This window comes from Talaromyces atroroseus (genome assembly GCF_001907595.1).
Source record: "Talaromyces atroroseus strain IBT 11181 chromosome Unknown scaffold_5, whole genome shotgun sequence".
NCBI classification, from domain to species: domain Eukaryota; kingdom Fungi; phylum Ascomycota; class Eurotiomycetes; order Eurotiales; family Trichocomaceae; genus Talaromyces; species Talaromyces atroroseus.
Window position 1 is genome coordinate 1,476,447 of NW_017971437.1, and position 27,529 is coordinate 1,503,975.

The 27,529-nt window shown below is 44.9% G+C and overlaps 8 protein-coding genes across 8 annotated transcripts, besides 2 other annotated features; 4 read left to right on the forward strand and 4 right to left on the reverse strand.

Annotated features, from left to right (window-relative positions):
* Positions 1 to 1,212: 1,212 nt before the first annotated feature.
* Positions 1,213 to 2,834, forward strand: UA08_04972 (hypothetical protein; the record flags this gene model as incomplete). The annotated part of the gene is made up of 5 exons (XM_020267301.1): positions 1,213 to 1,420; positions 1,507 to 1,718; positions 1,787 to 1,944; positions 2,007 to 2,385; positions 2,490 to 2,834. The coding sequence occupies 5 exons, from the start codon at positions 1,213 to 1,215 to the stop codon at positions 2,832 to 2,834; spliced, it is 1,302 nt and encodes a 433-aa protein (XP_020120169.1).
* An 874-nt stretch (positions 2,835 to 3,708) lies between these two features.
* Positions 3,709 to 5,567, reverse strand: UA08_04973 (hypothetical protein; the record flags this gene model as incomplete). Its single annotated transcript, XM_020267302.1, has 4 exons — positions 3,709 to 4,788; positions 4,845 to 4,973; positions 5,036 to 5,225; positions 5,290 to 5,567. 4 exons carry the CDS (start codon positions 5,565 to 5,567, stop codon positions 3,709 to 3,711), a joined length of 1,677 nt encoding a protein of 558 aa, XP_020120172.1.
* Positions 5,568 to 5,605: 38 nt separating this feature from the next.
* Positions 5,606 to 7,488: a repeat region (Identified by RepeatMasker using a combination of RepBase library and repeat library created with RepeatScout).
* An 823-nt stretch (positions 7,489 to 8,311) lies between these two features.
* Positions 8,312 to 8,363: a repeat region (Identified by RepeatMasker using a combination of RepBase library and repeat library created with RepeatScout).
* Positions 8,364 to 9,065: 702 nt separating this feature from the next.
* On the reverse strand, positions 9,066 to 9,689 carry UA08_04974 (hypothetical protein; the record flags this gene model as incomplete). The annotated part of the gene is made up of 1 exon (XM_020267303.1): positions 9,066 to 9,689. The coding sequence occupies one exon, from the start codon at positions 9,687 to 9,689 to the stop codon at positions 9,066 to 9,068; it is 624 nt and encodes a 207-aa protein (XP_020120171.1).
* Positions 9,690 to 10,690: 1,001 nt separating this feature from the next.
* Positions 10,691 to 11,545, forward strand: UA08_04975 (hypothetical protein; the record flags this gene model as incomplete). Its single annotated transcript, XM_020267304.1, has 2 exons — positions 10,691 to 11,119; positions 11,213 to 11,545. 2 exons carry the CDS (start codon positions 10,691 to 10,693, stop codon positions 11,543 to 11,545), a joined length of 762 nt encoding a protein of 253 aa, XP_020120164.1.
* Positions 11,546 to 13,006: 1,461 nt separating this feature from the next.
* On the forward strand, positions 13,007 to 17,353 carry UA08_04976 (hypothetical protein; the record flags this gene model as incomplete). Its single annotated transcript, XM_020267306.1, has 10 exons — positions 13,007 to 13,112; positions 13,181 to 13,278; positions 13,327 to 13,511; positions 13,565 to 14,035; positions 14,099 to 14,317; positions 14,392 to 14,518; positions 14,674 to 14,757; positions 14,929 to 14,956; positions 15,136 to 17,058; positions 17,223 to 17,353. 10 exons carry the CDS (start codon positions 13,007 to 13,009, stop codon positions 17,351 to 17,353), a joined length of 3,372 nt encoding a protein of 1,123 aa, XP_020120163.1.
* Positions 17,354 to 17,855: 502 nt separating this feature from the next.
* On the reverse strand, positions 17,856 to 19,879 carry UA08_04977 (hypothetical protein; the record flags this gene model as incomplete). Its single annotated transcript, XM_020267307.1, has 6 exons — positions 17,856 to 18,958; positions 19,014 to 19,135; positions 19,197 to 19,360; positions 19,416 to 19,462; positions 19,524 to 19,653; positions 19,715 to 19,879. 6 exons carry the CDS (start codon positions 19,877 to 19,879, stop codon positions 17,856 to 17,858), a joined length of 1,731 nt encoding a protein of 576 aa, XP_020119937.1.
* A 1,427-nt stretch (positions 19,880 to 21,306) lies between these two features.
* UA08_04978 (hypothetical protein) lies at positions 21,307 to 22,338 on the forward strand (the record flags this gene model as incomplete). Its single annotated transcript, XM_020267308.1, has 1 exon — positions 21,307 to 22,338. The coding sequence occupies one exon, from the start codon at positions 21,307 to 21,309 to the stop codon at positions 22,336 to 22,338; it is 1,032 nt and encodes a 343-aa protein (XP_020119938.1).
* A 1,597-nt stretch (positions 22,339 to 23,935) lies between these two features.
* On the reverse strand, positions 23,936 to 25,921 carry UA08_04979 (hypothetical protein; the record flags this gene model as incomplete). The annotated part of the gene is made up of 5 exons (XM_020267309.1): positions 23,936 to 24,759; positions 24,810 to 24,945; positions 25,007 to 25,160; positions 25,220 to 25,372; positions 25,425 to 25,921. 5 exons carry the CDS (start codon positions 25,919 to 25,921, stop codon positions 23,936 to 23,938), a joined length of 1,764 nt encoding a protein of 587 aa, XP_020119939.1.
* Positions 25,922 to 27,529: the final 1,608 nt, after the last annotated feature.

The following is a 27,529-nucleotide window of genomic DNA, read 5'->3' on the forward strand; positions in this document are numbered from 1 at the left end:
CAACCTAGAGATATGTACCTAGGTAGGTATCAAGACTGGTCACTAGGGGCTGGGATCCAAGAGTGGAAATACGCTTAGATATATATATCCGTTGCTTGTTCCTTAGCGACCTCTGTTAATACTATTCAAAGATGTTATGTTTCCATTTTTTTTTATTAGGCATTGGTCGCATGGTTTGAACATGATATTCACAACACTTACCTAAAGCAACATTTATTATGACACGGCTAGGTACTTTGCAGTTTAGAGAAAACTTACCTCGATATGTATACAGAGCTCCCTTTGTTCAGCGAAGAGTATCCACTCTTCCAGCCCAGCGTGCTTGGCGCTGTTAGTCCATTGATCAGCGAGGCTTAGCTCGGAGGCTATTCCCGATCGAGCAGTAACTCAGCTCGCTTGTATATCAACATGTTCATCCGGTGATATGCAGAATTTGACGCTTAGCAAAGACATGTATGGAACCAAAGCATTTCAAGCTCGCAGGTCAAGTCGTTGAATGTAACACCCGGAGTTCCTTCATGATACTTCACTTCTGACTAGCTAATCAGCATGAATACTGTAGGTGTTTTTGGATGACTACCACAAGAAAAGATACATATCCAAGTCCAATAGCTGTCGAGTTACCACACTTGAATGGAATGTAGAGTGTATTAATTACCTAGTAATTCATATGTCTTTTGGTGGGCTATTCCACATACGTACTATTTATGCAAGAACACGCCTGCCACATATTCACTATGGATCCAGGGCTTGAGACTAATAACGGTAGTTCCTATTCTTGATTATTTGTAATGCGAGTTATATGATTGGCTTTTTGGGGAGGAAAGAAATCCCTCCGCGCAGGGATCTTCAGTATTTGCTGTGAGACAAGACCCACAACACTGTGGGTAGTAAGTAGATACTAGTAGATGCAAGGACATACTCTGCTAGTTCCGTATGCTGTATACATTCAACAATTCCTCCGCTCCGAGCTTTTGTTTGCTAATCACGTGGGTGATAAACTCGACCCAATTGACGAATCTAATAATGCATTAATGCATGCCACGCGTGTTTCTCTTTACAGTTCCTATCTTTGGGGCGGCGCAATGTCTACCTAATGTCAAGATAGACATTCACTGTCGAATCCATCCTAGGTTTAAAATCGACCTGCCCCCCTCTCTTTCCAAGTTCAACTTGATTAGGCTCTCCTCGTCGACAGATTGCATAGTAGTCATGCGCTATAACATGCTGTCCGCGACCCTTCTGGGTGCGGCCGTCGGTGCTATAGCCGGCCCTATGCAGAACTACAGCATGGCGCAATGCGAGGCAATGATGAATGACCGCTTGCCTTACACCATTCCCAATGGCTTTTCCTTTTCTGGCAACATTCGTCGTTACTACGTTGCCGCTGAGGTCGACCAGTGGAACTACGCGCCTACCGGTATGTTTGATACTTTGACTTATGCTGCTCATATTATTTTCCAGTCCATACATGGTTATTTTTGGTTCGTCTTCTGATTTTGGTAGGCTGGGATAACTGGCTTGGTGTTCCGATGAATGAGTCTTTCCGCGCTCAAACCTGGGGCTACATCCCTTCTAATGAAAGCATGGGCACCGTCTTCGACAAGGCTCTGTTCCGTGGCTACACCAACTCCTCTTTCACCGAAAAGACCGAGCAGCCCGCCTGGCAGGGTTACCAGGGTCCTACCCTCCGTGCGGAGGTGAACGACATGATTGAGGTTCGTTATCCAGATTCTGTCCACCTCATATGGCATCTCTCTCCTAACATGACGGTGATTCTGCGCAGATTCTATTTGTCAACAAGATGGATCACTTTTACGCCAGCATGCACTCCATGGGTCTCTACTACACCAAGGAGAGCGAGGGCAGCCAGTATTATAACGGCACATCTTTCCCCACCGAAGGAGACGCTGTTCCCCCTGGTGGCTGTTTTGTGTACAAATGGTCATACTCTCCCAGAATATGTTCCTTTGCGAGTGCAAGTGCTAATATAAATAACAATGTAGGCTCGTCCCTGAAACCGATGCTCCTAATCCCGGCTATCCTAGCAAGTTGTACTCGTATCATTCATATGTAAGCATGTACCAGGACCAAGATGCTGGTTTGAGCGGCCCCGTCATCGTATACAACCAGGGAATGATGGACAAGGTCATGTCCCAGTACCGTGAATTCACTGTCATGTTTGGTGATAACCAGGAGTCCAACTCCTTCCTCGCTCTTCAGAATGTCATGACGCGCCTACCTTCTCAGGCCGGAAATGTCGCCAACCTCACGTACGAGTATCCCACCATCACTTCCACTGGAAACGTCAGTATCTGGTATCCGCAATTGATCAATAACCCTCTGACCAACGTCACTACGACTATGGCTCCAAACTTCTTTCCCGTAAGCTTGTCAACCGCTTCCCCTTTATTTTATCACCTTTCCAAAACAATCGCAGGGCAGTACACCCAAAAAAGGGGAATTATTCTAACCAATATTGATGGTAGATAAACGGCTACATATTCGCCAACAACCCTTCTTTCGAAATGTGCCAGTATGATAACGTTATCTGGTACCTCTGGGACATGGGTTTTGATACCCATGTTGCCCACTGGCATGGTAACAACGTCGTAATGAACGGTCTGGGCGCCGGTACCGTCACTCTCAACCCAGGACAGTCGATCACCGTCACCATGAACCCGGCAAGCTGGGGGTTTTGGCACTTTCTCTGCCACTTTAACACTCACTTGTCTAAGGGTATGGAAGCCATCTACCAAGTGTACCCCGTTAACTCATGCCCCCTCTCACCCCTCGTGCCCTTGAACTCTACCTCTCATCCACCACGACCATAATGCTCGTATACGCCAGTCCCGGGAGTAGCATTTACAATGGTTCTGGTGTGTATCGTCACTTTATTGAACATGTATTTTCCCAGGAGTAGAAGGGTTAGGACAAGCGGAACTTCTGGAACACGAAGAGTAGTAACATAGTTAGACGGTGTATTTGATAGAATATGTCATACATATCTAGTTCCCTAAGAGATTTATTCTCGTATCAATGCATATGTAACCCTTAATTAACAATTTTATTACACTATAAAATAATCTCAATGATTTTCTCGATTTCCAAGTCCGCTCCAAGCCAGATCCTCTTATCCCATGTCAAAAGGCTTGCTCCTCGATCACCATCATATCAGAGTCAGTCAATCTCTTTTTAGTCTTGGGTTTGTCGCCGCCAGGTTAATGTTGGAATCCCTAAGGTAATGCCCAGACTGTAAAATGTCTTCGCTGGTTCACTAGTGCGTAAGCTGGTTCTATTAATTGTCTTTATTTAACTCAAGCATCAAATACACAGGCATTGATATTCATTGGCCGTGGCGTTTTGTCTCTTCTGATACCCAGGTGGTATCATAAAAGGTAGGAAATCACTGCATCACACCTCTAAAAGGGACCACTTAGGGACTTATCAAATGGTCATGTTTCCAACAAGTATTTCTTTTTAGATTCAAAATTAGTCTAGAGCAATAAATTGGCTATCATTCACATTCACTTTCCGCAACTTCTGACCTAGCTAGTTAAGAAATTGCCTCTTTCTACTCAAGCTGTCCCATACAATCTAGGGGCGTGCAGTAGGACATTGACTCGCCTATGGTAAGAGCTAAATAGCAGCTAATGTACCCATCTGCGTCCCTAAACGCTAATCTAGCCGTGTAATATATCGTTGTTTTCAAACATTCCTTGAACCAATGTTTCCTTCAATATGCTCAGACGTGCCATAAGATTGCACCGCCATCTCCATTTTGCAATCCACCGATCGGTCACGCTCCTCCGCATCCTTATTACCAAACCTTCCTATCTTGTACCATGGGAGGGCAAAGAGCTGGTCCATGCTCTCTAACGAGCGGCCAGCGGTCTCCGGAATACTGAACCAAACCCAAACGCCTCCAAGAATGGTTATGGCGGCAAAGCACCAAAATGTACCCTTAGGATCAATTCCACCCTGGCTCACGGGAAGGAGCATGTTGGGCACTGCACGCGAATTGCCATATTGATTGGCGAAATGCAGAGTCATGGCCATAGAAGTGCAAAGAGCACGAATGCGGAGGGGGAACAACTCTGCCGTCAGAAGATACTGCATGGAATTCCAACCTAGAGCCCATCCAAACCCAGAAAGGTAGATCATTACGACTGCTCCTTCGCTAGCGCCCTTCTGTGTGACTGGTAGCTGGAAGCCATCGACTACACCCATTTTGGGGACGGCAGTTAAGAACCCAGCAATATAAATCATAGAGATAGCTTGAAGGCCGATACCGACCAAGAGGGCTCGCTTGCGTCCAATGACATCGACCAAGAAGAGAGCACAGAGAACTGCGGCGATCAACTTAATGATTCCGAAAACAGCACTGACTAGCAAGCTCTCGTTATTCCCTGTAATTCCGAGTAATTTAAAAAGGTCCGGAGCGTATATAGTAATACTCCCAGCCCCAGACCACTGAGCTAAGATTTGAGCCATAAAGGCGAGGTAGACTCGATATAGGTTTGATGGAACCAAGAAGGCTTCCTTGAGAATTCCGACAGCCCCAGAACCCATCGTAGCTTCCATTTCAGCATGATGCGTTGCCTCAATAAGGCCAATCTCGTGTACGATATATTCATGATCAAAAGGTAAACCGCGGACTTTTGAAAGGGTTGCAATAGCCTTTTCAATCTGGCCGCGCTTGACTAGGTACCGTGGTGATTCACACTGAAGGAAAGATAAGAGAAAAATGAGGCCTGCGAACATGATATGGAGACTTGTGGGAACAAGCTAGATGATGTCAGAATTGGAGAAAGCATGTATTTCTATGGGGTAAACAAACGTACCCATCGGTTGTGAGTATTATCGCCGAGATGGACCTGGCAGCCATAGTTTGCAAAATAAGCAAGTACGATGCCCAGATAGACAAAGCCAGTAAAGATACAGGTACATAGACCACGAATCGAAGAAGGTGCCTAATTTGGTAAGTCAGTTCATGTAGTAACAAGGATGTAGGTGTCACTGCTTGGCAAATTACAATTTCTGCAAGATACACAGGGGCTACCACGACTGTCTGACCAACACCAAGTCCAGCAATAAAACGACCAGCATAGACAGCACCTAGGCTACCGCCATTACCCATGAAAATAGCGATTCCCGCAAGCCATATAAGACAAAGTTCACGAGTTGCCCAGATACGACCAATACGATCACAGACTAAGAACGCACTATATCAGGGTAAAGAAGGAGTCAGCGATTTAGACTTGTGGGCATACTCTGAGCTTAGCTTACAAAAGAGCTCCGCCAATAGATCCTATTTGGACCATAGCGGTAACATTTCCCTTGATGTTGGTCTGTTCAACTTTGCTATATGACTCGTAGTGGATGTAGTTCTGGAAATCCTTGGAATTGAAGGCGCCTGAGATTAAGCCCTCATCAACACCTCGGGCGGCGCCCATCAGACCGAATGAAATGACCGCAAACCATAGCCTCCAATTAAAGACCTCCTTGGGTTCACCCAAGTTTTTGAGGCGAAAGATGTTCACCGGTTTTTTCGCTCCGCCGGCCATGGTGGACAGCACTTACGTGATTGGATATGGTGGTTATAATAACGTAATCCACCCCCGAACCGCCACCACCACCGACCCGCCACTTCCGCTGAAAAACGCGCTCTATATTAATTTTAACCCGAAATTTCAACCCAAAATAATAATTATATACAAAAAGTTAATTACTAGTATAATTAGGGCATTAAGGCCTTCTATGTCTGAAAATTCCACACTCACTATATTGAAATTAGCGGCGTACACATGATTAAGAGGCTAGAAGCTCTAGCTCGGCTAGAGTAGTAGTAGTAATTTAAAATGCTTTAACTAGCTAATTTATAAATATCTAAGCTTTCTCTCTAATAATTCCTTATTTATAAGTTATTTATTTTATAAATCTTTAATGCTTTTACTTTTCTTTCTTATTTACAGCTTATAAATTATAAACTTTCTTCTATATAATAAGAAGCTCATTAATACTAGTCTTGTAGGCTTTTAATATATAGCTAATTACTTTATTAATAATCTTAAATAGGCTCTACATATATTAATTAATTTATTACTTAATTATACTTAATTATTATTTAAATTAATATAGATTTTGAGATGTTTAAAGATAAGAGAATTAAAAATTACTAGATAAATAAGAAGATAATATTAAGATCTTTAATTAGATAATAAGTTATTAATAAACTTAATCTAGATCTAATAGTATTAATCTAATTATTTTAAAGCTATTCTAAATAGTCTTAGCTTTATATACTATTATATAGGTTTTTAAAAATATAGTAAGAAAGTCAATTTTATTAATATAATTAAAGCTAAGTCTCATCTATTACTTAATAAGTTTTCTATATTATTACTTTAAAACTACAAAATAGCTAACATTGAGAGGCTATAAGAGATATAAAGAATATAAAAGTATATAGATTGGAATAATCTTATTTTTAGTATATATATAATTAAATTTAATAATTAAATGGCCTCTATAGTTATTAAGAATCAATATTTAATATTATTTAATTATCCAGCCATTTATATAAAGAATAAAGTAATTAATAAGTTAATCCATACTAATCTAATCTATTATCTACTTATTATCACTAATATTAATCTTCTAATTATCTAAAAGGGTCTCAAATTAATCTTTCTAGAAATATTTAGTAGCTTTAAAGATTATATATAAAGACAAGACCTAATTAATAAAATTAACTGTCTTAATTACAATTACTTATTCTCAATTACCAAATTATAATAGATATAAATAGCTATATTAATCACTTCCAATAATAATCTTTGCGCTTATATAAAGACCTATTATAAAGCCAATCTTATTAAAGTTATAAATATCCTTTGATAGGATTTTATACTTAGTTATAGTCTTTTATACACAATCAAAATATTTCTCAATTATCTTTAAATCTTTGTATTTAATATACTCATAGTTATATCTTTATAAAAATCATAATTTTAGCTTTAATTAATATTAAACTAGTTTATATATCTAGTTCTTGCTAACTATTTAATTTCTATACTGAGAAAGAAGAATATTAGTTATATCTTATATTATAAAAGATTAGAGAGGTAATTCTCACTTATTTAAATCTAATATCTATTTTATAAGCAATTCCTCTTCAAACTAAGTTAATTTATATCCATTAACGCATATTTAAAACTATTATTGGGTGCCTTTTAGTCAATCTTAGAGAGTTATTTAAGAAATATTATAAATTTTTGCTACTTATTCAATATTAAGAATTTTTTTATTCTATAAATTAAAAATAACTAATAAAATTCATCCTTCTTATTCTTCAGATTTTATACGATTTTTATTATGAATTAGTGGTATATTAATATATTAAATATAGAAGGTTGAATATTTTGACGCGTTTTCAGCGGAAGTAGCGGGTCGGTGGTGGTGGCGGTTCGGGGGTGGATTACGTTAGTCAGAGAAAAGCCTGGTAAAACATAACGCCGGCCAGATCAAAGGATAAAGGGCAAGTATTTATTCCTCAAACTCTTCTCAGTAACATGCGGGGAAAGTCTTGGAAAATGCCAATGCACATTGTCTATTCACGAATCGAGTCTACAAATTTCCCCGAACCAGTTGTTCCAAAACCCTGATAAGTGGAGTACCCCACGGGGGTAGTATGTATCTGGGGCCAAAGTGATTCCCACGCCGGATCTAGTTGGCTCTTACACCACACTTGCACCTCATGGCAGTGGAAGGTAAGAGCAATTAGGATAAAATCCAATGCAAATAAGGTGAATATCGGCACAAGTCGCCGGATGCTTCCGATGACGTTTATATTTTCGGGATTTGACTAAATCTTATTTCGATAGACAACTTGGAAGTTACAGTGTCCCAGTTTGTATCACGGCTTTCCCGAATACCAAGCTCGCTTATCCACGTCTAGAATGCCAGGATTTGTAAGTGCGCACTTAGTAGGCATGCTCTACATGATAATGCCCCTTCTTTTGTGCTTCGCAGTCTCTTTTCTGTCTGTGGAGCAGCAAGCTTACAAGAAGATTTGCGCAATTTTTTGCCAGACAGAAAGTAGACAAGATGGATATTGAACAATGTCAGGACACTTTTAAAGATAAGATTATGTTATTAACTATAGATAGATTGTTGCGCACCATCAATACTAGCTCGAATAAGTTATCCAGCTTTGCTTACATTGTTCCACACTTTGGGCGCCTGGGCGTGTTTAAAGTTCACAGCAGCGTCCATGTGTCTGCGTAAAGTCTGAGCAGAAAGCGCACGAGCATGTCACGGACCTGCATCTATCATAGTTGTCACTTGCTTTGTCGACGTACACATTTTAGCCTGCAAAACATCGCGCTAATTCATGCCCAAACAGGCAATTATCAACATCCTCAATGGCTTGGCAAGGATCTATATAGTGGGGTAAAGGTCAGGTAGTAAAATAATGAGGTCGTGATCAAGAGTAAACTGCTTGGCTCTCGGGAGCGTCGAAGAGACGACATGTTCATCGGTGAAGGCATGTTTGGGACCAAAGTAAGAAGAGGACGCGGAATCAATTAGGCCAAGCATCAAGCCACTCTTAACCGTAGGAACATGCTAATGTAATTCTGTAGTCCTACTAGATAATTTCTTCTAATGGAAGTTCGCCAAAATGTGCGAATTCACAAGGGAGTTTGCATGGATTATCAAAATGATAGTACAAGGTTAAGACAGGCTTGACCTGGATAATGCGTGTATTCACGGTACCAATGAAATCTCAATAAATAAAAGTAGATATTTTGATCTTTGGGGGGGCTATCCTATTCTTTGTAGAACGGTGAGTGCTCACAAGTATTGACTGTAGAGGAGCAGTGGCATCTTCTTATCTACTAGCCATTTTTTTGAGTCTGTTGATTGTATTCCTTATAAAATAAAATTTCCCAACTATACAGCGGATGTATATTGAATGATCGAAGTAGACACGAGACTAAGGGGTTACCATGGTGTGTGAATGTATTCTATTAACAAGATGGAACGATCTTCGTTGCGTTTGATTAGTTATCCAAAAACTGGACTTGATTTCCCTCAGATTCCACATATACCTTCAAGCCTTCAAATGACTTTTCGAAAAGAGACTTCATCTTTCGATCCCCCGATGTCCACTTGACAATCCAAGCCAGAAGCCCTCCGAGCTCGGTCCAAGAATTATATTCCGTCTGCCCATTTCCACTTGCTACAAATTCGTGTACTCTCCTAGTTCTCATCAGCCAGTCCGACCAATCAAGCAAGCGCCACACAATTCGATATCCATTCTTCCCATCTTGCGACTGCAGCTCTTCGATGGCTACAATTTCAAGATTTTGAGGCTTCCCCACACCCGCTTCCTCTGCTTCCTTGCAGTGAAACTCTGTGAACTTGCAACCGGGCGAAAGAAAGCTGGATGATGATTCAGCAACAGTGTCGAGAAAGGATGGTTTTGGTTGGGGGACACTTGACGGAGGGCGGTAATAAATGGTTGCACTAGGGTTGTAGTAGTTCCAAGAGGACCAGGTAGTAGTATTGAGAACAGCTGAGAAGACAGCGAGCGGCGGCGCGGCGATTGAGATATGATTGTAAATCGAGATGACGGGTTTGAAGTCCGACGGCTTGCGAGGAAGAAGGGGTGCAGAAGCGGTCATATCTCTATGTGTTGCTGAGTGCTTAAAATGAAGTTGCGATAATTTTTTATTGAGGAAATATAGTGGAATTCTTAGTTTTATATAAAAACCGAAAACAGAAAGCTGAGGTCCTGTTGGATCATTCTCGATTAAGAACAGTTGCGCTTACGCGGAACTTGCCCCAGTCAAGGAAAGGAAATCCAATGCGCATCTGACCGCTACGAATCAGTTCTAATCTAATTCTAGTCAGTTGACTTTGTTGGTATGCTAACTAGGGCTGGCCCGGCTAGGGTACAGTCCAGTGATGCCATTTAGTGTTTATATTTGGCTGATTGATGCCGGCATAAGGACATATTACCCTATTCCTTGGAGAGCTTTGGAAGTCTTCTTACGGCGTAACTAGGTACTGTATTGATTTCTACAGAGCAGTAAGGTGTCAAAAAGTATTATGTTTTTACACTTGTATGTTCAAAAACCTGGTGTTAGGTGGAGACAGGTTCAGCTCATGGTTTTTGTTACATGTACATGTAACTGTCCGTCCAGTGGGTCTTACAGAGTATGGAGTAAGGAGTAAAGAGAAATTATAATGCCTACCTGCTCGACGGATATATGGTGTTTTCTGCCCCCCCTTTTTTTTAAGGCAAAGAAGAGCTTGCAAGTAAGGACCTGCACCATGTTCCTCTTTCAACTTTTGAATTGAAGCGCAAGTTTGGTGGCATGATTTTGATGGCCTCAATTGTTGGATTAATAATACGCGTCGCAGACTTGCTAAATACATAAGCACTAGAAAAGACTAAGAACTCCACTCTGCAGCTGAAGCAACTTGTACCCAATGTTTAAAAATAAAGTTACTGTCCGAAGCTGAAGATGACGCACAAATAGTGGAAAGCGTTGCACTGGTCAGTCTCCGCAGAGTCTGCGTTGCGAGATTTTGGACATCGTAGATAAATACCTCCATATACCTCTGTACGGCTCTACACGACGCATTAACGACGTCGGAAAGCCTTAGAATAAAGATCGAGATGGTTGAAGCATCTAAACCCGTTATTATGCTTGTGCCTGGCATGCTTTTACGCGCCGCACATTACAGGAAAGTTGTTGAACTCCTGCGGCAACAGGGCTATGAGGTTTTCATTCTGGCACTAGCCACATCAGCAGACGCAGATATTAACACTGCCCTTGACATGACTGATGACCACCGTGCCTTGCAAGAAGTTTTGCTGCCAGTACTAGACCAAGGCAAAAAAGTGGTGATTGTGGCACATAGCTACGGAAATCTTCCCGCTTCAACGGCCGTGATAGGCCATTCCACTGCCGAGCGCAGTGCCAGGGGATTGAAAGGAGGCGTTGAAGCGCTCATCACAGTAGCCGGCTATGCCTTTCCTGCACGAGGGAAAAGCTTTATGAATGACGATAATGATCCTCCTATAGCGTCTTGGATCACTGTGTCTGTAAGGAAACCGAGGCTACCGGCCTTGAAACCCGACCGCTTTGATAATTCGTTGTCGTACTTTATTATTTCGGACAGGTTCTTTGCTCTGTAGGACGGCATACTCCAACTCAAAGACTCGTCTAAATCCATTATGTTCAATGACCTCACTGACCATGAAGCCAATGAAGCATGGCTATTGCTGTTCAAACAACAGACGTGGAAATCCATGTGCGCTTTTCCGGAGTATATCACAGCCGATGTCACTGTTCCGAAGACATATGTTATTTGCGAGAAGGACCAGATTATCCCAGCACCATACCAGGACGTGATAGTTCAATATGGAAAGTATGATCATGTTGTGCGCTTGCCATCTGGACATATACCGTTTTTGAGTGTACCAGATAAAGTGCTTGAAGTTATCGTGGAGGTTGCAGCAAAGATCTAACGTGCACATTGCCGTGCTGTACAAGATAGATGAAGCGGGCAAGCGGCTTTGAATAGTTTACATCCATCCATTTCAAGTCTGAAAGGAATAAATTCATTCTAGTTGTACAACCAGTCCTACCAACTCGACAATGTCACCTTCTCTCCCATCCACTTCATCCCCCCCGTCGCCACAATCTCTTTAAAAATCCACTCACCCACATCTGCCCTGGAAATCGTGTACCCAACCACTGGGCTTTTCTTGTTCCCAACTCGAACTTTGTCCAGCCCCTTCCCCGACGTCACCGAATGATCTCCTGTTAACAAACTACCCGGACGAACAACCACAACTCCTGCAAACAACCGCCTCGACTCCTCCTCCCCAAGCAACACCTCCATCTTCCATTTATCTGCATGAGGAACCTGCAAGAACGTATGAAACGGCCAGCGGATCAAGAATGGTACGTCCTGGCACTTCATGCTTGGATCGATCCCCATTCCCGAGATCACGGTCAACAGCGGCCGATTCCGTTGTATCCGAGGATGGGCCGTATAAATCTCCCGAAGAGCTGATAGCAGGGACTGTGTAGCTTCTTCGCAGATATGGGGAAAATCGAATTCGATATGCATGTTGCGGACTTTCGGGTGGCCCCCAATCCCGGTGATGATATGGGGAACAACTGTTGGTTGTTCTGAGTTGTCTGTGAGCAAAATGGTTGATTTGACGGCATCCAAATCAAGAACGTCTCCCTGAATGATTCGGAGATTCGTGTCTAGGATCTCTTGTGAGATGTCCTGCGACCGGAGAAGCGAAATGAGTTTGGACGGGGTTCGCGCGAGAGTGACGGCGTGGTAGCCGTTTTTGAGTGTATGGGCGAGACAAGCATTGATGCAACCGCCAGTTGCGCCGAAGAAGGCGACAGGGGATTCCATAGTTCTTTAGAGAGAAGAATCGTGCTATAAGTTGAGAATATGTAGGTTGGAGACCCTCCTTGGACGTAGAAAGGGGGAGATATTTATTTACAACGACGAAGACACATCATGACTATAAGTCTCCGTCCAAAGCCGGGGTCTATAGTAAATAATTCAAGAAGATGGGGAGAAAATCATATAATCACGCAGAGACTTATTTTCCTGCGCCGCGGAACGGAGGTTTTTGATTTTACGCCATGCTTATTATGTATGCTTCCGTTAGTCGACGGAGACTTTCCTGTCCCTCTCCAGAATCTACTTGACTCACTTTCCAGCAAAATTCACTGATATAAGAATGATGCTCACCTCACCAGAGTCGTATTACTTCTGCACCGAGTGCACAACCTCCTCTGGAGCTGTTCGAACCTTCACATAAAAAAAGCGAGCCAATTTTGGAACAAGCCGCCAAAGGGTTTGAATACTCGGTTCTTTCCTCCAAGTAGAAGACTGGAGCCAAACTTGTGCTGCACACTCTGATCCCCTGCTTAATCACTCTGTCTCACACTTGAAGATGCCTCCCAATGATTATAGCAGTCGACCCATACCATCGAAAGACACGAGCACGCGTGCTTGGTTGATCGTGGCAGGAGGCTTACTCATTTATTTTCCAACTTTTGGTAACTTGCTTGTGTACCCTTTTATTTTTTATCTTTCATTATCAGGAGGTTCTAATGTCTCTATGCAGGGTTTCTTAATGCTTTTGGTACATTCCAGACCTATTACGAACAGGACCTTCTCGCAGGAACGTCAAGTTCCAAGATTGCTTGGATCGGATCTTTGCAGGTCAGAATACCTCCTTTGCCTCTCTATCTTCCTAACTCACTTCACCAGATATTTCTGCTTTTCATCGGTGGCCTGGTGGTCGGTCCTTTGTATGACAAAGTAGGCGCGACGAGGCTGCTCGTGCCAGGAGCCGTGATCTATGTCACTTCCTTGATGCTCACCAGTGTGTGTAAAAAATACTATCAACTTATCTTAGCCCAGGGCATTGCTTTTGGCTGCGCCAATGCTCTTTTGTAAGTTTACGCATTCTGAGGCTAGGTCTTATCATACTAACAAACAACCTCAGATTCTATCCTACCATAGCAGCGATTAACCAGTGGTTCGATAAACAACGAGGCATTGCCCTGGGCCTTGCCGTATCGGGGTCTTCTCTCGGAGGCATTTTCTGGACCGAGTTGATCAGCTATATGTTCAAAAAGATTGGCTTTGGATGGTCCGTCCGTGCTTGTGGGTTCATAAGCCTGGCATTTGTCATCCCCAGCTGCTTTCTGATCATTACTCGTCCGCCGGAGCCAGGAGAGAGTGAAGATTCGAAGGTCGACTTCAAGGAGATCCTTTACAATAAGACATACATACTCTTCAGCTTGGGGATGCTGCTCGTCCTCTGGGGAATGTTCATCCCCTTCTTCTATCTTCCCTCTTACGGAGAGAGTTATGGCATGAGCACAGCTGCGGCGAATAATCTCCTGGCCTATATGAATGCCGGGTCTTTCCTTGGACGTGTCTTCACTGGTATATTATCCGATCGTATAGGGCGGTGTGTGATTTGACTTCCTACAATAATAATCTGAATTTGCAACTAATCGCGAACCCGCTGCAGATTCAACATGATCTCTCTTGCATCACTAAGTTGCGGTATCCTACTTTTCTGTCTCCACCGTATAACGGCCCCCGGAGCCATCGTCGCATTCTCAGTCCTCTACGGTATCTGCTCCGGTGGTTTGATTTCTCTGCAGTCCGCATGCATCGGTCAAATTACCCCAGCCCATAACATTATCGGCGTAAGAATCGGACTGATGATGGCTTTCTGCTCCATAGGGTAGCCTACTTCATGCCTTTTCCCTATCATGTTATTTGTTTGGCTTGTGATTTGCTAACGACGTCTAATTATAGTGGATTAACCGGCAGTCCAATCGCAGGCGCGCTGCTCACTACAGATCATGGAAAGTGGTACGGGTTCATTGATTTTTGTGCATTTATTCTCACTGGCGGCGCGGTAGTCACCATTGTTTCGCGTCTTGTGGGCTCACCCAACTATTGGAAGTTTTAGAAGGCTAGTAGGGCTGACTAGGCTTCGATCCATGTGCAAAACTCCGCTCTTTAGTTTTCCTGTTTTCCTATAGTTGAATTTTAGCGCATATCAACCTAGATATATAAAACCGTCTCTAATGCTAGGCAAACATGCCAATACTATACATCAAATTGATAGGACCGATCCGGAGTATTCATTTGGGTGACGATGATGTAAAGAGAAGCAGCGTAAGTGTACCTAGGGGGATGGATATTGATGATGCCGAGTTTCCAGTCAGATTTGACCAGACTACACGATGAAGTTTCTCTTTGGCGAACTGGAATAGCAGAATTAGACAAGAACAATATACATGTTTCATCGTTGTAGATGCTATTCCCCTGCGTGCAATGGGCCAATAGCATCTTGCAACAACTACGCTAGGCCAAAGTAAGTAACCCGCAAAGTGCCACTTACGGTAAAGTGGCACTTTGCGGGTCCCCACTAGATATCGACCAATCACAGCAGTCCATAGCGAGGATCAACTCATTCAACTATTCCACTTCCCACGCAGAAAGGAACCGCCATCTCATAAACACACACTTAACAACGCCTGTTCGTGCCAATAGCATGTGGAAAATGCCTGATGGTTACTCGATTTACCATTGATATTACATCCCAAATACCTCACATGGCTAAGACATCCGAATTACGCCGGAGCTGTGGCCTCTGTCGTTCTCGCAAAATAGCCTGCTCCGGCGAGACCATCTGCAAAGCTTGTCGCGAGCGCTCCATCGAGTGTGTCTACGATCTGGAGACTCCCAAGGGTCGTCCTCGTAGTCATAAGAATGATGCTGCTGCTTCTAACAGGAGTAATGTGGGGGACAGCGATAGCGCGGCCGCTTCGATCAGTATCAGTGTCATGGCTGAATTGGATGTCATGTTTCGCGAGAATTTCGGAGCTGAACCCGTCGCTGCTCCATCAAACCTTTTTCATGAGCGTGTTGCTTCCTTCAATAGGAACCTGGCCGCGGGGAAAGCGAGACACGATGCCTCAACCCCGCCAGGTACTTTGACTTACCCAGCCTTCCTTGCGCTGTTGACCCAAGACCTGGTGGAAACAGTGGCTGTAAAGTTTGGAAATTTAGACTGTCAGCCGTTCTTCGGACCCGGTGAACGGTTCTACCGGGCATGTATGTTGCAAGACACAATTGATAGCATGTTCGAGGCCTCAGAATCCCTGCCCTGTTCATCTGATGTGTTAGACGAATACAGTCCTTCTCTAATCACCCAACACCTCGAGGTTTGGTTCAACAACCACCCGCTATCAATCATAATCTCCAAAACCCTCCTCCTGCGCGAAATACGCAATGACTCCGCAAACCAAGTTCTTTTGGGAGTTCTCTTGGCTGACGCTCATCACTTCAGTGATGATTCAGCCAGAGAAGATCGCATGCTGAAATGGGCTATCTCTCAATTATACCTCCTCTCTGCTAATAAGGCGGACATTATTACTGCTCAGATCACCTTGCTGTTGGGATGGTATCATGCCTGCCGTTGTCATTCACGCCGAGCGTTATGTTATATTGGTTATGCATGTCGTATCGCAACCATGCTGAAGTGCCAGTTGCACGAGTCGTCTTCAAGGAACCAAACACAGATCAATGGGATTGATCATGGCGCAGTCGAAGCAGAGGTGATTCACAACATATGCTGGGTAGCTTTGGCCATCACCACCTGGGCCTTCATTCAAATGGACATGTCTTTGGCAGATCTACTACCGGCTGGGCTGATGCAGGTCCTCCCAGCCAGCACGGAAGCCGATTCAATGCTACTACAGCTTGACCGTGCTACACATAATCTTTCTACTTTAAAACATCAAATCTCGTCTCTACAGTCCGTCTGGCTCCTATCGCATGTCACCTCGCTGTCTGCAAATATGTATGCCTTGTATCCACGGCTCTCTTCAGGCAGACAACCCGAGTCACACCCCTGGCAGGACCTAGTCCTCCGCCGGCTGGATCACTTGCTCCATCAAGGACGCAGTCTGGCGCAGATTTGCAGCGACTCGCGTGACGCTATTCTGGATGTTATCGCATTGGTGCAGACCCAACATTTGGAGAGCAAGGCTGCATCTGCCCTACTAGCATTTTATCACGCTCTGTCCATCCAACTACTTTTTCCTCATGGAAAGGACCAAAGCAACTGCCATCCGCCGGTTCTCTCCGACATTCTCTTCCAGAAACTCTCCAAATCCATGCACGGCCTTAAACAGCTCTTTCCGGCTATTCAATCTGTTGCAAAACAAAATGCCGCCCAGCCAACCAACATAGCTTCAGCCGCACTTCATTTCTATATCCTCGCCCTTGATGCCACTGGTCGAGCCTTAGCCCACATTCTGGCTAAGCTCGCGCCGGGCGAACAGATATCCTGGCAAGATCGACTCGCACACCTCTTTGATGCCGGATCTGCTCTCCACGGCCTGTTCGACGACGATGTGCTCCTCCAAGACCACCGCTGGCGATCCGTTAAACGTCAACTCAAAGTCGCATGTAAGAAATGGCAGGGTTTAATGGCAGGGTTCTCATCCGACAATTCGCGCTCACTGTCATCTTCACTAGAGCCCGAGCCATCGTCTCAAAAAGTGACATCCATGTCTAGTATTCCATTATTCGAAGATCCCTTTGTTTTCTTCAACAATACCTCTTCCTTTCAGGCACAAGAAGACTCAACCCCCGGATGGCCAACCTGGCAACAACAATTGCAACTCAATTCATCACCCAAGATACCCACTTTCAGCTTCAAGCATCCTATAGCGCCTATCAGGTCGTCGGGTCCAGCTGGTAATTTAAGTGAACCCACTCATGCACTCAGCATATCTTTGCCCTCATTCTCACCCAATGTCAACACTTTGACTCCAGATATAAATACTCAAGTCGAGGAGATTCCTCCGCTTCTTTTCCTACCGGAGAGTAATCTCCCGCTGTCTAATCGACATATGCAAGGCAAAAGATCACCTGATAATGAAAGCTTAATAAATAATGGTCCGATTGGCTGGAATTCTAGCCCCTGTTCAGAGATATCTAAGAGACAGAGATGCGTCGGGCCGGATACTCAGAATGGATAGAAGCATATTTTCATTAATTCGATCTTGACATGAGCGACGAACGCGGTACTAGTAAAGTGACATCAAAGGAAAGGATGAAAATGGAAATTACTACTATATAAACTTTTCTCAACAGATAGACACTCGTACTAAAAATTCACATATTGAGGGGGAAACTACATGCGTAAGCTGACACAGTACATATGAATGAATCTGCTGACCATGAAGCCATCTATCGCCAACTCAGGCTGAAGTCGTGTCAGTCTTGTCCCCATTCGCCATGATTAGCTCTTCCAGTCGACTAGCCTCCTGTACATCCAATCCCTGCTTATTGATCTTATGCTCGCGGCTCAACACTTGTTTACTGATCAGCACACTTAGCACAAGAGCCCCAGCAGACAGAGCCGTGTAAAATATCCATTCGTCCTGGAGGGCCTTGGTGTAGACCTCTGCAACGACAGTGCGTGCATCCGCTGACAAGGCGCGAATATCATCTGTGACACTCGTAGCATCACCTCCTGCGATTTGCGCTGCCAGGCTAGCAGGCACCGCAGCATCAATCTCACTCGCATGCGCGTTAATGCGATTCTCAAAGATAACCCCACCAAACACGATGGACATGGCAGTCGCGATATCACGCATGAAAAACACCGTAGCCGCGGAACTGGCGATGTCGGCTGCCTTGGTCAAACTAAACACCGCGATGATAGGCGCCTGAAACAAGGGTCCAAGGCCCACACCTGCGATGATCTGGAAAAATATTATGCGCGACCACGACGTGTACGGTTGTAGGTCGGTGTACAGACCGTCACCAAGAATCATCATGATGAGGCCGAAGTAGATAGGTGGGCGGTAGCGACCAGTCTTGCTGATGTAGACACCTGTTAGAGTAGATGCAACGCACAAGGTGACAGCGACGGGGAGAAGATAGACGCCGGACAAGATGGGAGACGCGCCCAGGACGGCCTGGAAATACAACGGTAGGTAGTAGAAATTCGCGATGTAGACGGCACCATGCAGGTAGGCGATTCCAAACGTGGCAACATTAGAGATTGATTTGAATAAGCGTAACGGTGTGATGGGGTACTTGGCAATCTTCCACTCAACGAGAGTGTAGACGAAGAGCGTGACAATGCCGAATACAATAAGAGAAATGACGATAGCCGAGTGCCAGGGATACGTGACCCCGCCGTATCCCAGTCCAAGCAGAAACATCACGGTGGCACCCGCGATCAGAGTGGTTCCGAGCCAGTCCATAGCCCTCAATCCTTCCCAGATAGGCGTTCGAGGGCTCTCCACTTTAAGGAATAACAAGCAGAGAACTCCCGCCACGCCCGCCACGGGTACTAGTTATCTCACATGAGTATGTCGAAATTCGTAAATGACAACTTGAGGACTTACAGTTAATCCAGAAACACCATCTCCAGTTCACATACTGACAGAATGCGCCGCCAATGATTGGCCCTAGCCCACAAGCCATTCCCCAGACGACGCCAAGCACGCCAAAGTACTTACTTCGCTCACTGTAACGTAGTCAGTATTTGCGACATTGCACTTAAATCAAAGGCGCATTCAGATCTGTACCGCGGACTAAAGACATCTCCAATGATTGTAGCGGACAAACCCAGGATGCCTCCACCACCAATGCCTTGGAGGACACGTGCCGCAATCAACATGTTTATGTTGACGCTCAATGCGCCGATCAGGGACCCAATCCAGAACACGATGATGGTTACCATCAGTATTGGCTAGCTGTAGTCAGCAATGCGGACTCCTTCCTTTAATCATCTTGTTGGCACTCACCTTGCGGCCGAAGATATCACTTATTTTGCCCCATGGCGGAGTCGAAGCTGAGCAATATCATTGCTAGGGTCAGTCATGCTATGGAAGATTCACTAGGGCGCAGGTTACCAGCAGCTGAAAGCAGATAGGCTGTTCCTATCCAAGTGAAATCCAGTTCACTGGTATGAAAAGATCTCGAAATTGTTGGTGAAGCAGTTGAGATGATAGTTTGTTCGAGAGCCGCAATGAAGGTTGAAAGCTATAAAAAGACCAATTAGCCGTAAATCATTCGCTTCATCGAACTCCTAAGAAGCACTTACACCTAGAGCGCACACCAGCAGGAGAGCCTGGGCTTTGGTCAATTGCTCGTCTGCGACGTCATCTCCCGCATTCACTGCATACTCTGGGGTTTCTGCTTCGTTTTTGATGAGGCCCTCCTCGCTCCTGTTGAGATTCGCTTCCGTCGACGCGTCGGTGTCTGCCATGGTGATGTTGTTTAGATTCAGGTTGTCTTGACATTTCTCATTGCAAGGAAGATAGGAACGGGAACGACCTCAAGAAGAAATAGACGCAACAACACATGTTGATTTCTAATTTCTTCGGTGCTTGGGTGCTAGGGAAGACCTCACATCATCCATGCATACACTGATGGCAAGGCTTTTCGGCGAACAACGCGAGCTTACAGGACAAAACTCGGCGCTGGACGTTTCTTATGAAGCGTACCTACAAAAATGGCCAAATAAGGCAGGACCCACCGCTCGCCGACCGCCGAAACGCCAAGCCGCCATCGCCGAAGGGCTGACGACCAATAGCAGGCCCTGCAGGGAGATCCACAGCCTAGTACCGATTCGCCTTAGCGGGCAATCAGCGCCTGAGGCCACCGGCGACTGGTTGCAGCTGGAACTATGTGATTGCTCCTTATATTAGCTGTATACGCAGGTATAGAAGGCTCTATTAACCATTTCACTAGATAGACCGGACATGTTTTTATTCTAAGAGAGAGAGTAAGGCTGTACGACGGGCTATAAAATTCTCATCCTGACTACCTACGTAGCCACGCTGATATATATTTTCCCAGGACTTTTGGCATCGAACTCTGTAGCTGCGACCTGTCAATCCTGATGATACGCTTCTATAGAGGCGAGTCAAGGCTACCACGCTGTTACCGGATACCTTAAGTGGATCTTTACTTTCTCTGTTCCTGGGTAGACAGACTAGTAAGTTCGCGGCTAAACAGGTTTGAAACCCGTCTGACAAATGCGCATCCTATCTCTCTCTCTTCTCTTCCTCTCTCATTCTACATCGACAAATATCCATGTTGATCCTGGTCTCTGAGTGAGTATCGTCACAACCCTCGTTTCCAATGACCTGCGACTCACAAGCGATTCTATGACTTGTAAAAAGCTGTTTCACCGCGCTCCTTGGCTGACGGCCCAACGTTAACCTAGTCCGCATAGCTCATCATTTTTATCTCTCTTTTTCGTTTGTTATTCCACCATGGTAAAGCCCACTCAGCGCTACGCCTGTGACCGCTGCCACGGCCAAAAGCTCCGGTGCATTCATACTGAACGCGGCCCGTGTGTGCGGTGCGTCAAAGCCAAGGCCACATGTCGCTGGAGCCAGTCGTTGCGATCTCGGAGACAGTACTTGGACGAATCCAGTTCCATTATGGGTCGCCAGCAGGAACGGTTGTTCACTCAATCGCTGATTATGACTATGCCGGACACTCCTTCAAAAAGTTCGAACTCCTTTTCATACTGCTTTCGTATCTAACATCTTTATGTTAGGAGCAGGTTCGTAGCTAACCAGGAATTTTTTTCATATAATAGACCAACATTCGCCTGTCTCCGCCGGCACACCACTCCCCAACTATTCACCGAGTGTGTTTTTCAATCAATTGCCCTCATCAAACATGGCCACTGCGCTAGACTTAGATCTGTTACAAACGCCGTTTGCACCAAGTCCTGGGGTGACCCAACCCGGAGCTTCTGCTCGCTCTCCATCACCGACACTACAGGGCTCAGGCAACTATAATTACACTCGCGAAAGTGGCACAGATGGCTCAAACGCAATGCCAGCGTCCACAGGCTGGTTGGGGTCTGCGGACATGTATCATAATACCCAAGGTGCATTGCAGGTGTGCTGGCAGCAGCAGTTTAACCAAGAATGGGCATTGCTATCCTCGCAGGCTCCTGTTCCTTTAGCAGGAATATCTACGAACCCGGTAAACGACGTGGTGAGGAGCAATTCAAAGTCCCCATGCCTCTTAACTACAATGCGCCAATTGTCAGAATTGAATGTCGAACTATTTGCACATGAAACGACGGTACCCAAGCCCCCGGTGTCCCTATCCGAACCACTGAGCTGGAAGGACAAGGACTTTGCGATTGATCGTACTTTCCAGCTTTCCCAGCGACTCATTGAAGCCCTCAACAAACAATATCCTCGTTATCTAGAAACGGCTTCGGTGGATGTGTCAAAGGATTCATCAAGTGATGTCACACAATCCTCGACGGCCCCAGTTGACCAAGGATTTTTTCTTCTGATCCTTTCCTGCTACACACGGCTGATCGAGATCTATGATCGAATATTTGCTAATATGCAGGCATGCTTGGACCGCTCCTCTGTGACTGATCGAGAAGACTACGTCAACCTCCCATCTGTGAAGGTTGGATCCTTCTCATTGCCAGACTCTTCTGCCACCCAGATCTTGCTCATACTCCAGCTATCGCGTCATTTGTTGACCCGAATGAGTGAAGTCATAGAGGCTATAGGTGTCGATAAACCAAACAATAAGCAGGATCTCACAGCTTCTGAGTGCGCAACAGGCCCTGGTACACTTCTGGTTAAAAGCGCACTTACTACCGTCAAGCTGCAAGAGGATGGTCTGATGAAGAGAATCACCCAACTACGAAGCACTCTGCTCGAATTAAATATTCTGTGAGAGACAATACTTTAACGTGTACATGTTCTAGCTGTTTTTACTACGACAACCTTCTTTGGGCTACGGTCTGGTCTACCCCCTATATTGCTACTGTTCGATATTAATTCATTTCATTTCCAGCATGTAACATATGAGCAATCTAATACGGAGCGCGAACATTCTAGAACCAGGCTAAGAGCGATTAAGCAGTTGAGGTAAATTTGCATGATAATGTTCTTACATTGCGTGATTCATATATGAAAGGGGCTTTTCGTAGATTTAAGTTCAATCAAAATTATATGGCTTAGGAGATATTCATTCAAAGACATATTGGAAGATAACGCTCAGTCTGGGTATCCAAACTGCCGAACGGAGGTTGTTAGGTGTCTCTGAACTTAAGGTTGTTGAGCGTATGAATATCTAGGTATAATGAGTTCAAATATGAAGATTGACATACCTGGAAGGGCTGTTTAACGCAAGATTGAATCTCACTATCAAAGAACGGTTGATGATTGCCGCAAGATATATGTTCTTACAATGATTAGCAAACGTAGCCTGGGTCGTTTGGATTGGAACATAGGGTATGGCGCTGAGTGAGAGTGTTTGAATCTGGAAAGAAAGTATGAAAGTATTGATTCTTGTAAGGCACGATCAGTCTCAAATCCCAATCTTGCTAGAGGTGAAATACGCCCTATGTATATTCTCCCAGAGGACAAAGAATGTTCGAGTCATATACTTACACTAAGAATCTACATCATGACACATGTCATTTAGATTATGACAAATCCAGGCCTACATGTTGCTTCCTATGAGTCTAAGTAACTATGATGTGTGAGCTTAGATGATGAATAGATAGCAGGTGAAATAATTCATCTGAGAATAGCATACATTAGACATGATAATTCAGTACATATTCTATGTCATCTTGAATTTCAAGTGAGCTAATTTGGAGAAGATATGTCCACGCCTTCCAATTATCAGCCACACGCACATAAACATAAATACATGTTGTCTTAACACAAAACGAGATCATTAGACGCAAGGAATTGCTACATGTACAACTCGATATCTCGGATGCCAATTGCAAATTACACCCAAAACACTACTACAATAAACCACAGCAAAGCCCTCAAATAGATCTCAATGTATATGACTTCACAGAATCACTGTATAAGCTCCTGTCCTCTTTGTGATGTCTTTATCAAATCATGCTCGAATTTATTTACACCGGAGTACTGAACACTCATGAGATGTTCAAACAAATATTGTGGTAGTAAAGACTAAGAAATTGTTTTGAAGTTCCAATTTGATAGAACCAAGAATAGTCCGAGTTTGATATCAATTGGCCTTACTCGCGAAAGAGGGCTTGCTTGTTAAAGAAAGAGGAATAGGAGAACAACATGAATTTAATTAAACAAGAGGCTGCTGGTTTTTTTCTTTCTTCTTTTCTTTTCTTTTGTTCAACCTTTAAATTGTGCTGGTATGGTAAAAAAAGAATGGACGGTTCACTTGCCGATTATGCTCCAATACTGAGTGCCTGAGTGGTGTTAAACCTATATTCACGGCAATTGTCTCCAAACAAGCTTATGTTTATAGCTGAATAGACCACGGAGTAAAGCTATTTGGAGCCCGCAGCTACTTCATTAGTATATATTGGAGTAGATGCGGACGAAACGTCTGTCACATTGCCAGTCTTCTCCGACCGCACCTGTAGCGTCGCGCTGGTGTCTTTCTCTGCCAGGCCATGATCCCTGACAAGCAATGCTCCCAGGCCACATATTCCGACAAGTGGCGCATACACGATGAAGATTATATGAATACCATGCATGTATGCATCCAGTACAGCTGCTCTTTGTGCCCCTGTCAAGCCTAGACTGTCGATAGAATGTGCGGAAGCAGCGAGCTGCGTAGCGATACCCTTGCTGACCACACCTTTCAGCTGTGACTGCAGCATATTATTGAGGATGGTTCCAGAGACCGTCAAGCCTAGCGTGCCACCCATGGTCCTGAGAAAATTGCGTAGCGAGTTTAAAACAGCACGGTCAGCTCGTCTACTGTGGGCTAAAAGGGCAACTAGACTCGGCTGGAAGCAGCCGCCGGTTCCCAAACCTTGGAAGAATCCCACAAAGCAGACTACCCATATAGGGGTCGTGGCAGAGTAGAATATCTGGCCAATCAGTCCGGCCATCCAGAGAAATTGCGAGGTGATCATAACATGATTGTAGTGTCCTGTGCGGGAGATAATCAGCCCCGAGATGATAGACCCAATGCCCTGAGTGCCAACCATCGGCATAATAATGGCACCAGCGAGTATAGGGGTATATCCGCGAACATTTTCAAGGTAAATGGGCATGTAGAAAAGATTCCCCCAGAATACAAATCCATACAAAACGTTCTGTATGAGCAAAAGGTTGCAGGAGAAATCGGCTGTAAATAGATGTACTGTGGAAGCGTTCTTAGTACTTTGCTAGGAAGGGGATGGAGTAACTTACGAGGCATGATGGGCAGAGATGCAAACCTCCCCTCGACAGCAAGAAAGATGAGTATCAGAAATGCTCCCACCACGAGCATGGCGATTGCTTGAGCGCTACCCCAAGAGATGGTAGTACCGCCGCGAGATAGAGGAATCTTTTGAGGGTGTAATATGTTAACCCTCCTACATATGAAACCAGATAGAACCGGTACGTACCACGAGGAGGACAATAGCTGCAATGCTGATGAAAAGACCAGCCCAATCGATCATTCTCATCTTCGACCGTGTGTTGACTCCCTTCGGGCCACCGGGGAGAACCATGTATAGAAGCATAATCAGAATGACAAGCCACGGAACATCGTACCAAAGGCTACAAAAATCGGAAAGATCATCAGTAACACAGTCAATTGTAGCCAACCAAAGACTTACGTCCATCTCCACGAAACATGTGTCGTGATGGCCCCTCCAATCAACGGTCCCATTCCACTACCACAAGCCACGGCTGCGCCTATAAAGCCGTTGTACTTACCGCGCTGCTGCAGTGTCGTGACATCGCTGGCAATAATCATAACCAGAGCAGTACTGCATTAAATGTCAGTTGTCAATCTCTAGAAAGGCATCAAGTCTGACTGACATCGCCCCACCACCAAGGCCACTGACTGCCCTGAACGCAAACAGCATGCCGGGGCTAGTCGCAAACCCGGCCACCAAATTTCCGATGGCCAGAACTACTAGGCTAGTGATGAGTAGTCGCTTGCGGCCAAAGATGTCACTAAGCCGCCCGTTGGCTAGCTGTACAGCAGTTGTAGCAAGCAAGTAAGAGGTTGCAACCCATGGCAATGAGGCTCCCAGATCAAGTGCGTCACCGATAGCTGGGACAACACTCGAGATGGAAGTCTGGTCTAGGTATGCCGTAAACTGTGCCAAGGCCAGAACCGGGAAGACGACCATTAGCCGGGAGTGAGGAAGCTCTCGGGACTGGTGGTCTGTGAACTGCTGAACGGCGGATGCATCGCTATGCGGGGTGGATTGGAGTGTGTCCGGGGGAGTAGAATTCCCCGGCAGTTCGACATCCGGGGAACCCCTCCGGCTAGAGTCAGTGGTATGACTTGTTTCTATGACAGATGCCATGAAAAGATTTTGTAGAAAAACTACTCTGCCGACCAGGACAAAAGAGAAATGGGAATGATGGCAACTAAAACACTCAAAGCTAGGACGGACGGTGTGAGAGACACAGTATGTAGGTACATGTATCGGGAAATTGTCTGAGTCCGAATTCCGGACTCGGCATGCATCGACTGTCTTTGATCTACGCTAGCCAAACCTCCGAGAAGCGCAACACACCTTTTTTATACTAGCGTAGGCGTATTTACTGCAGCAGATTGTCGCAGCTGGTTCCTTTTATTTGAAATCGAGTGCGGATGTTCGCAACGTATGAAGGATGCCAATGCTTGGAAGACCGAAGTGCAGATATCCCATGTGAGCTTCTCCACCTTATATACAAAACGGCGAAACTAGAAGTCAACTCCTAGGTATTAGCTTAATCAGGGTAACATTCGCGGATACTGGTGTGATTGATCCGCCGCAAGAATTCAGATACGATCATGCATATGGAATGAGCATGAAATCTAACAGGCCACAACAATGGCCCCATCTAGGTATCTACCAGTTTCCAAGGTTCTCATTAGGGCGTGATACAGGACAGTACGTGCCTAGGCTCGCCTATATTTCCATATACCATACTGCCAAGACTTACCCCAGTTAATTCTGTTGTTGTTGATACCTTGTTTCAACCTTGGCATCACGATGTGAGTTGGCAGCCGTCGATCATAGGTGAATGCTATTCAGTGGTAATTGCGCCATGTGTGCAGTTTTGCATGACAGACTTGTTAACGCCATCAACAGTGTTCTTTATACTCCCGGCTACTAGTAAGTCGGTCCATTTGGAACAGCGCTCAGAGTAAAAGATCTCGTCAAGTCATCCTTATCCCTGAAGGACCACCACCGGTTTTACTAGGAAAATATTTGAAGTCTCTTGGCGGAGTTATCAAAAGTTGCCATATATAGTTATGTATGCTGTAACCCATTGCGGTATACCTTGGACGATCAGAGAGCATCTTAACTCCAGATATCAATTATACTGTCCATCATTACTAGATGTTGATATAATGCCCTCTTGGCTGAGATACCCATGTAGAGCTCGGCTTCATGTTGGGATCGACTCTCTATTTGGGCATGAGCCTAGACGCTACTGCACTATCATCCTGGATTGTTATGATGGCGAGCTCGACTTCTTCGAGATCCCCCAGCTCAAAGTGAAACATCACTTATCCCTACAGGAGAGCCAAGAGCATTATCATTACCCATGCTGGTAGTCGGCTTGAAGGACGGATGGAGGCCCCTTGGAGAATGTAACTGCAGTGCATTATCTTTGGTTTTGACACCAATAAAGGAAGGATTATCTGCCCTGGACGTCCGGAAAGCAGTCGATGACAGGGTTCAGCCCAGAGTCTTTGACACACTGTATGACTTTGATCCAACATTTGAAGCCATCATCGCGACATGATTTGAAATCAAGTATGCAGAATATTACTATGATCATGCACGTATCCTTGTGATTAACAAGGAGGGGATTTTTTCGGCTGTCGCGTTCAAATTTGAAATTCACGAAGTGCAAGCAAAAGTCCGATAGCTGGCCTCAGAGCTGGCAGACAAAACTATAAAGGAGCGGGCATTTCT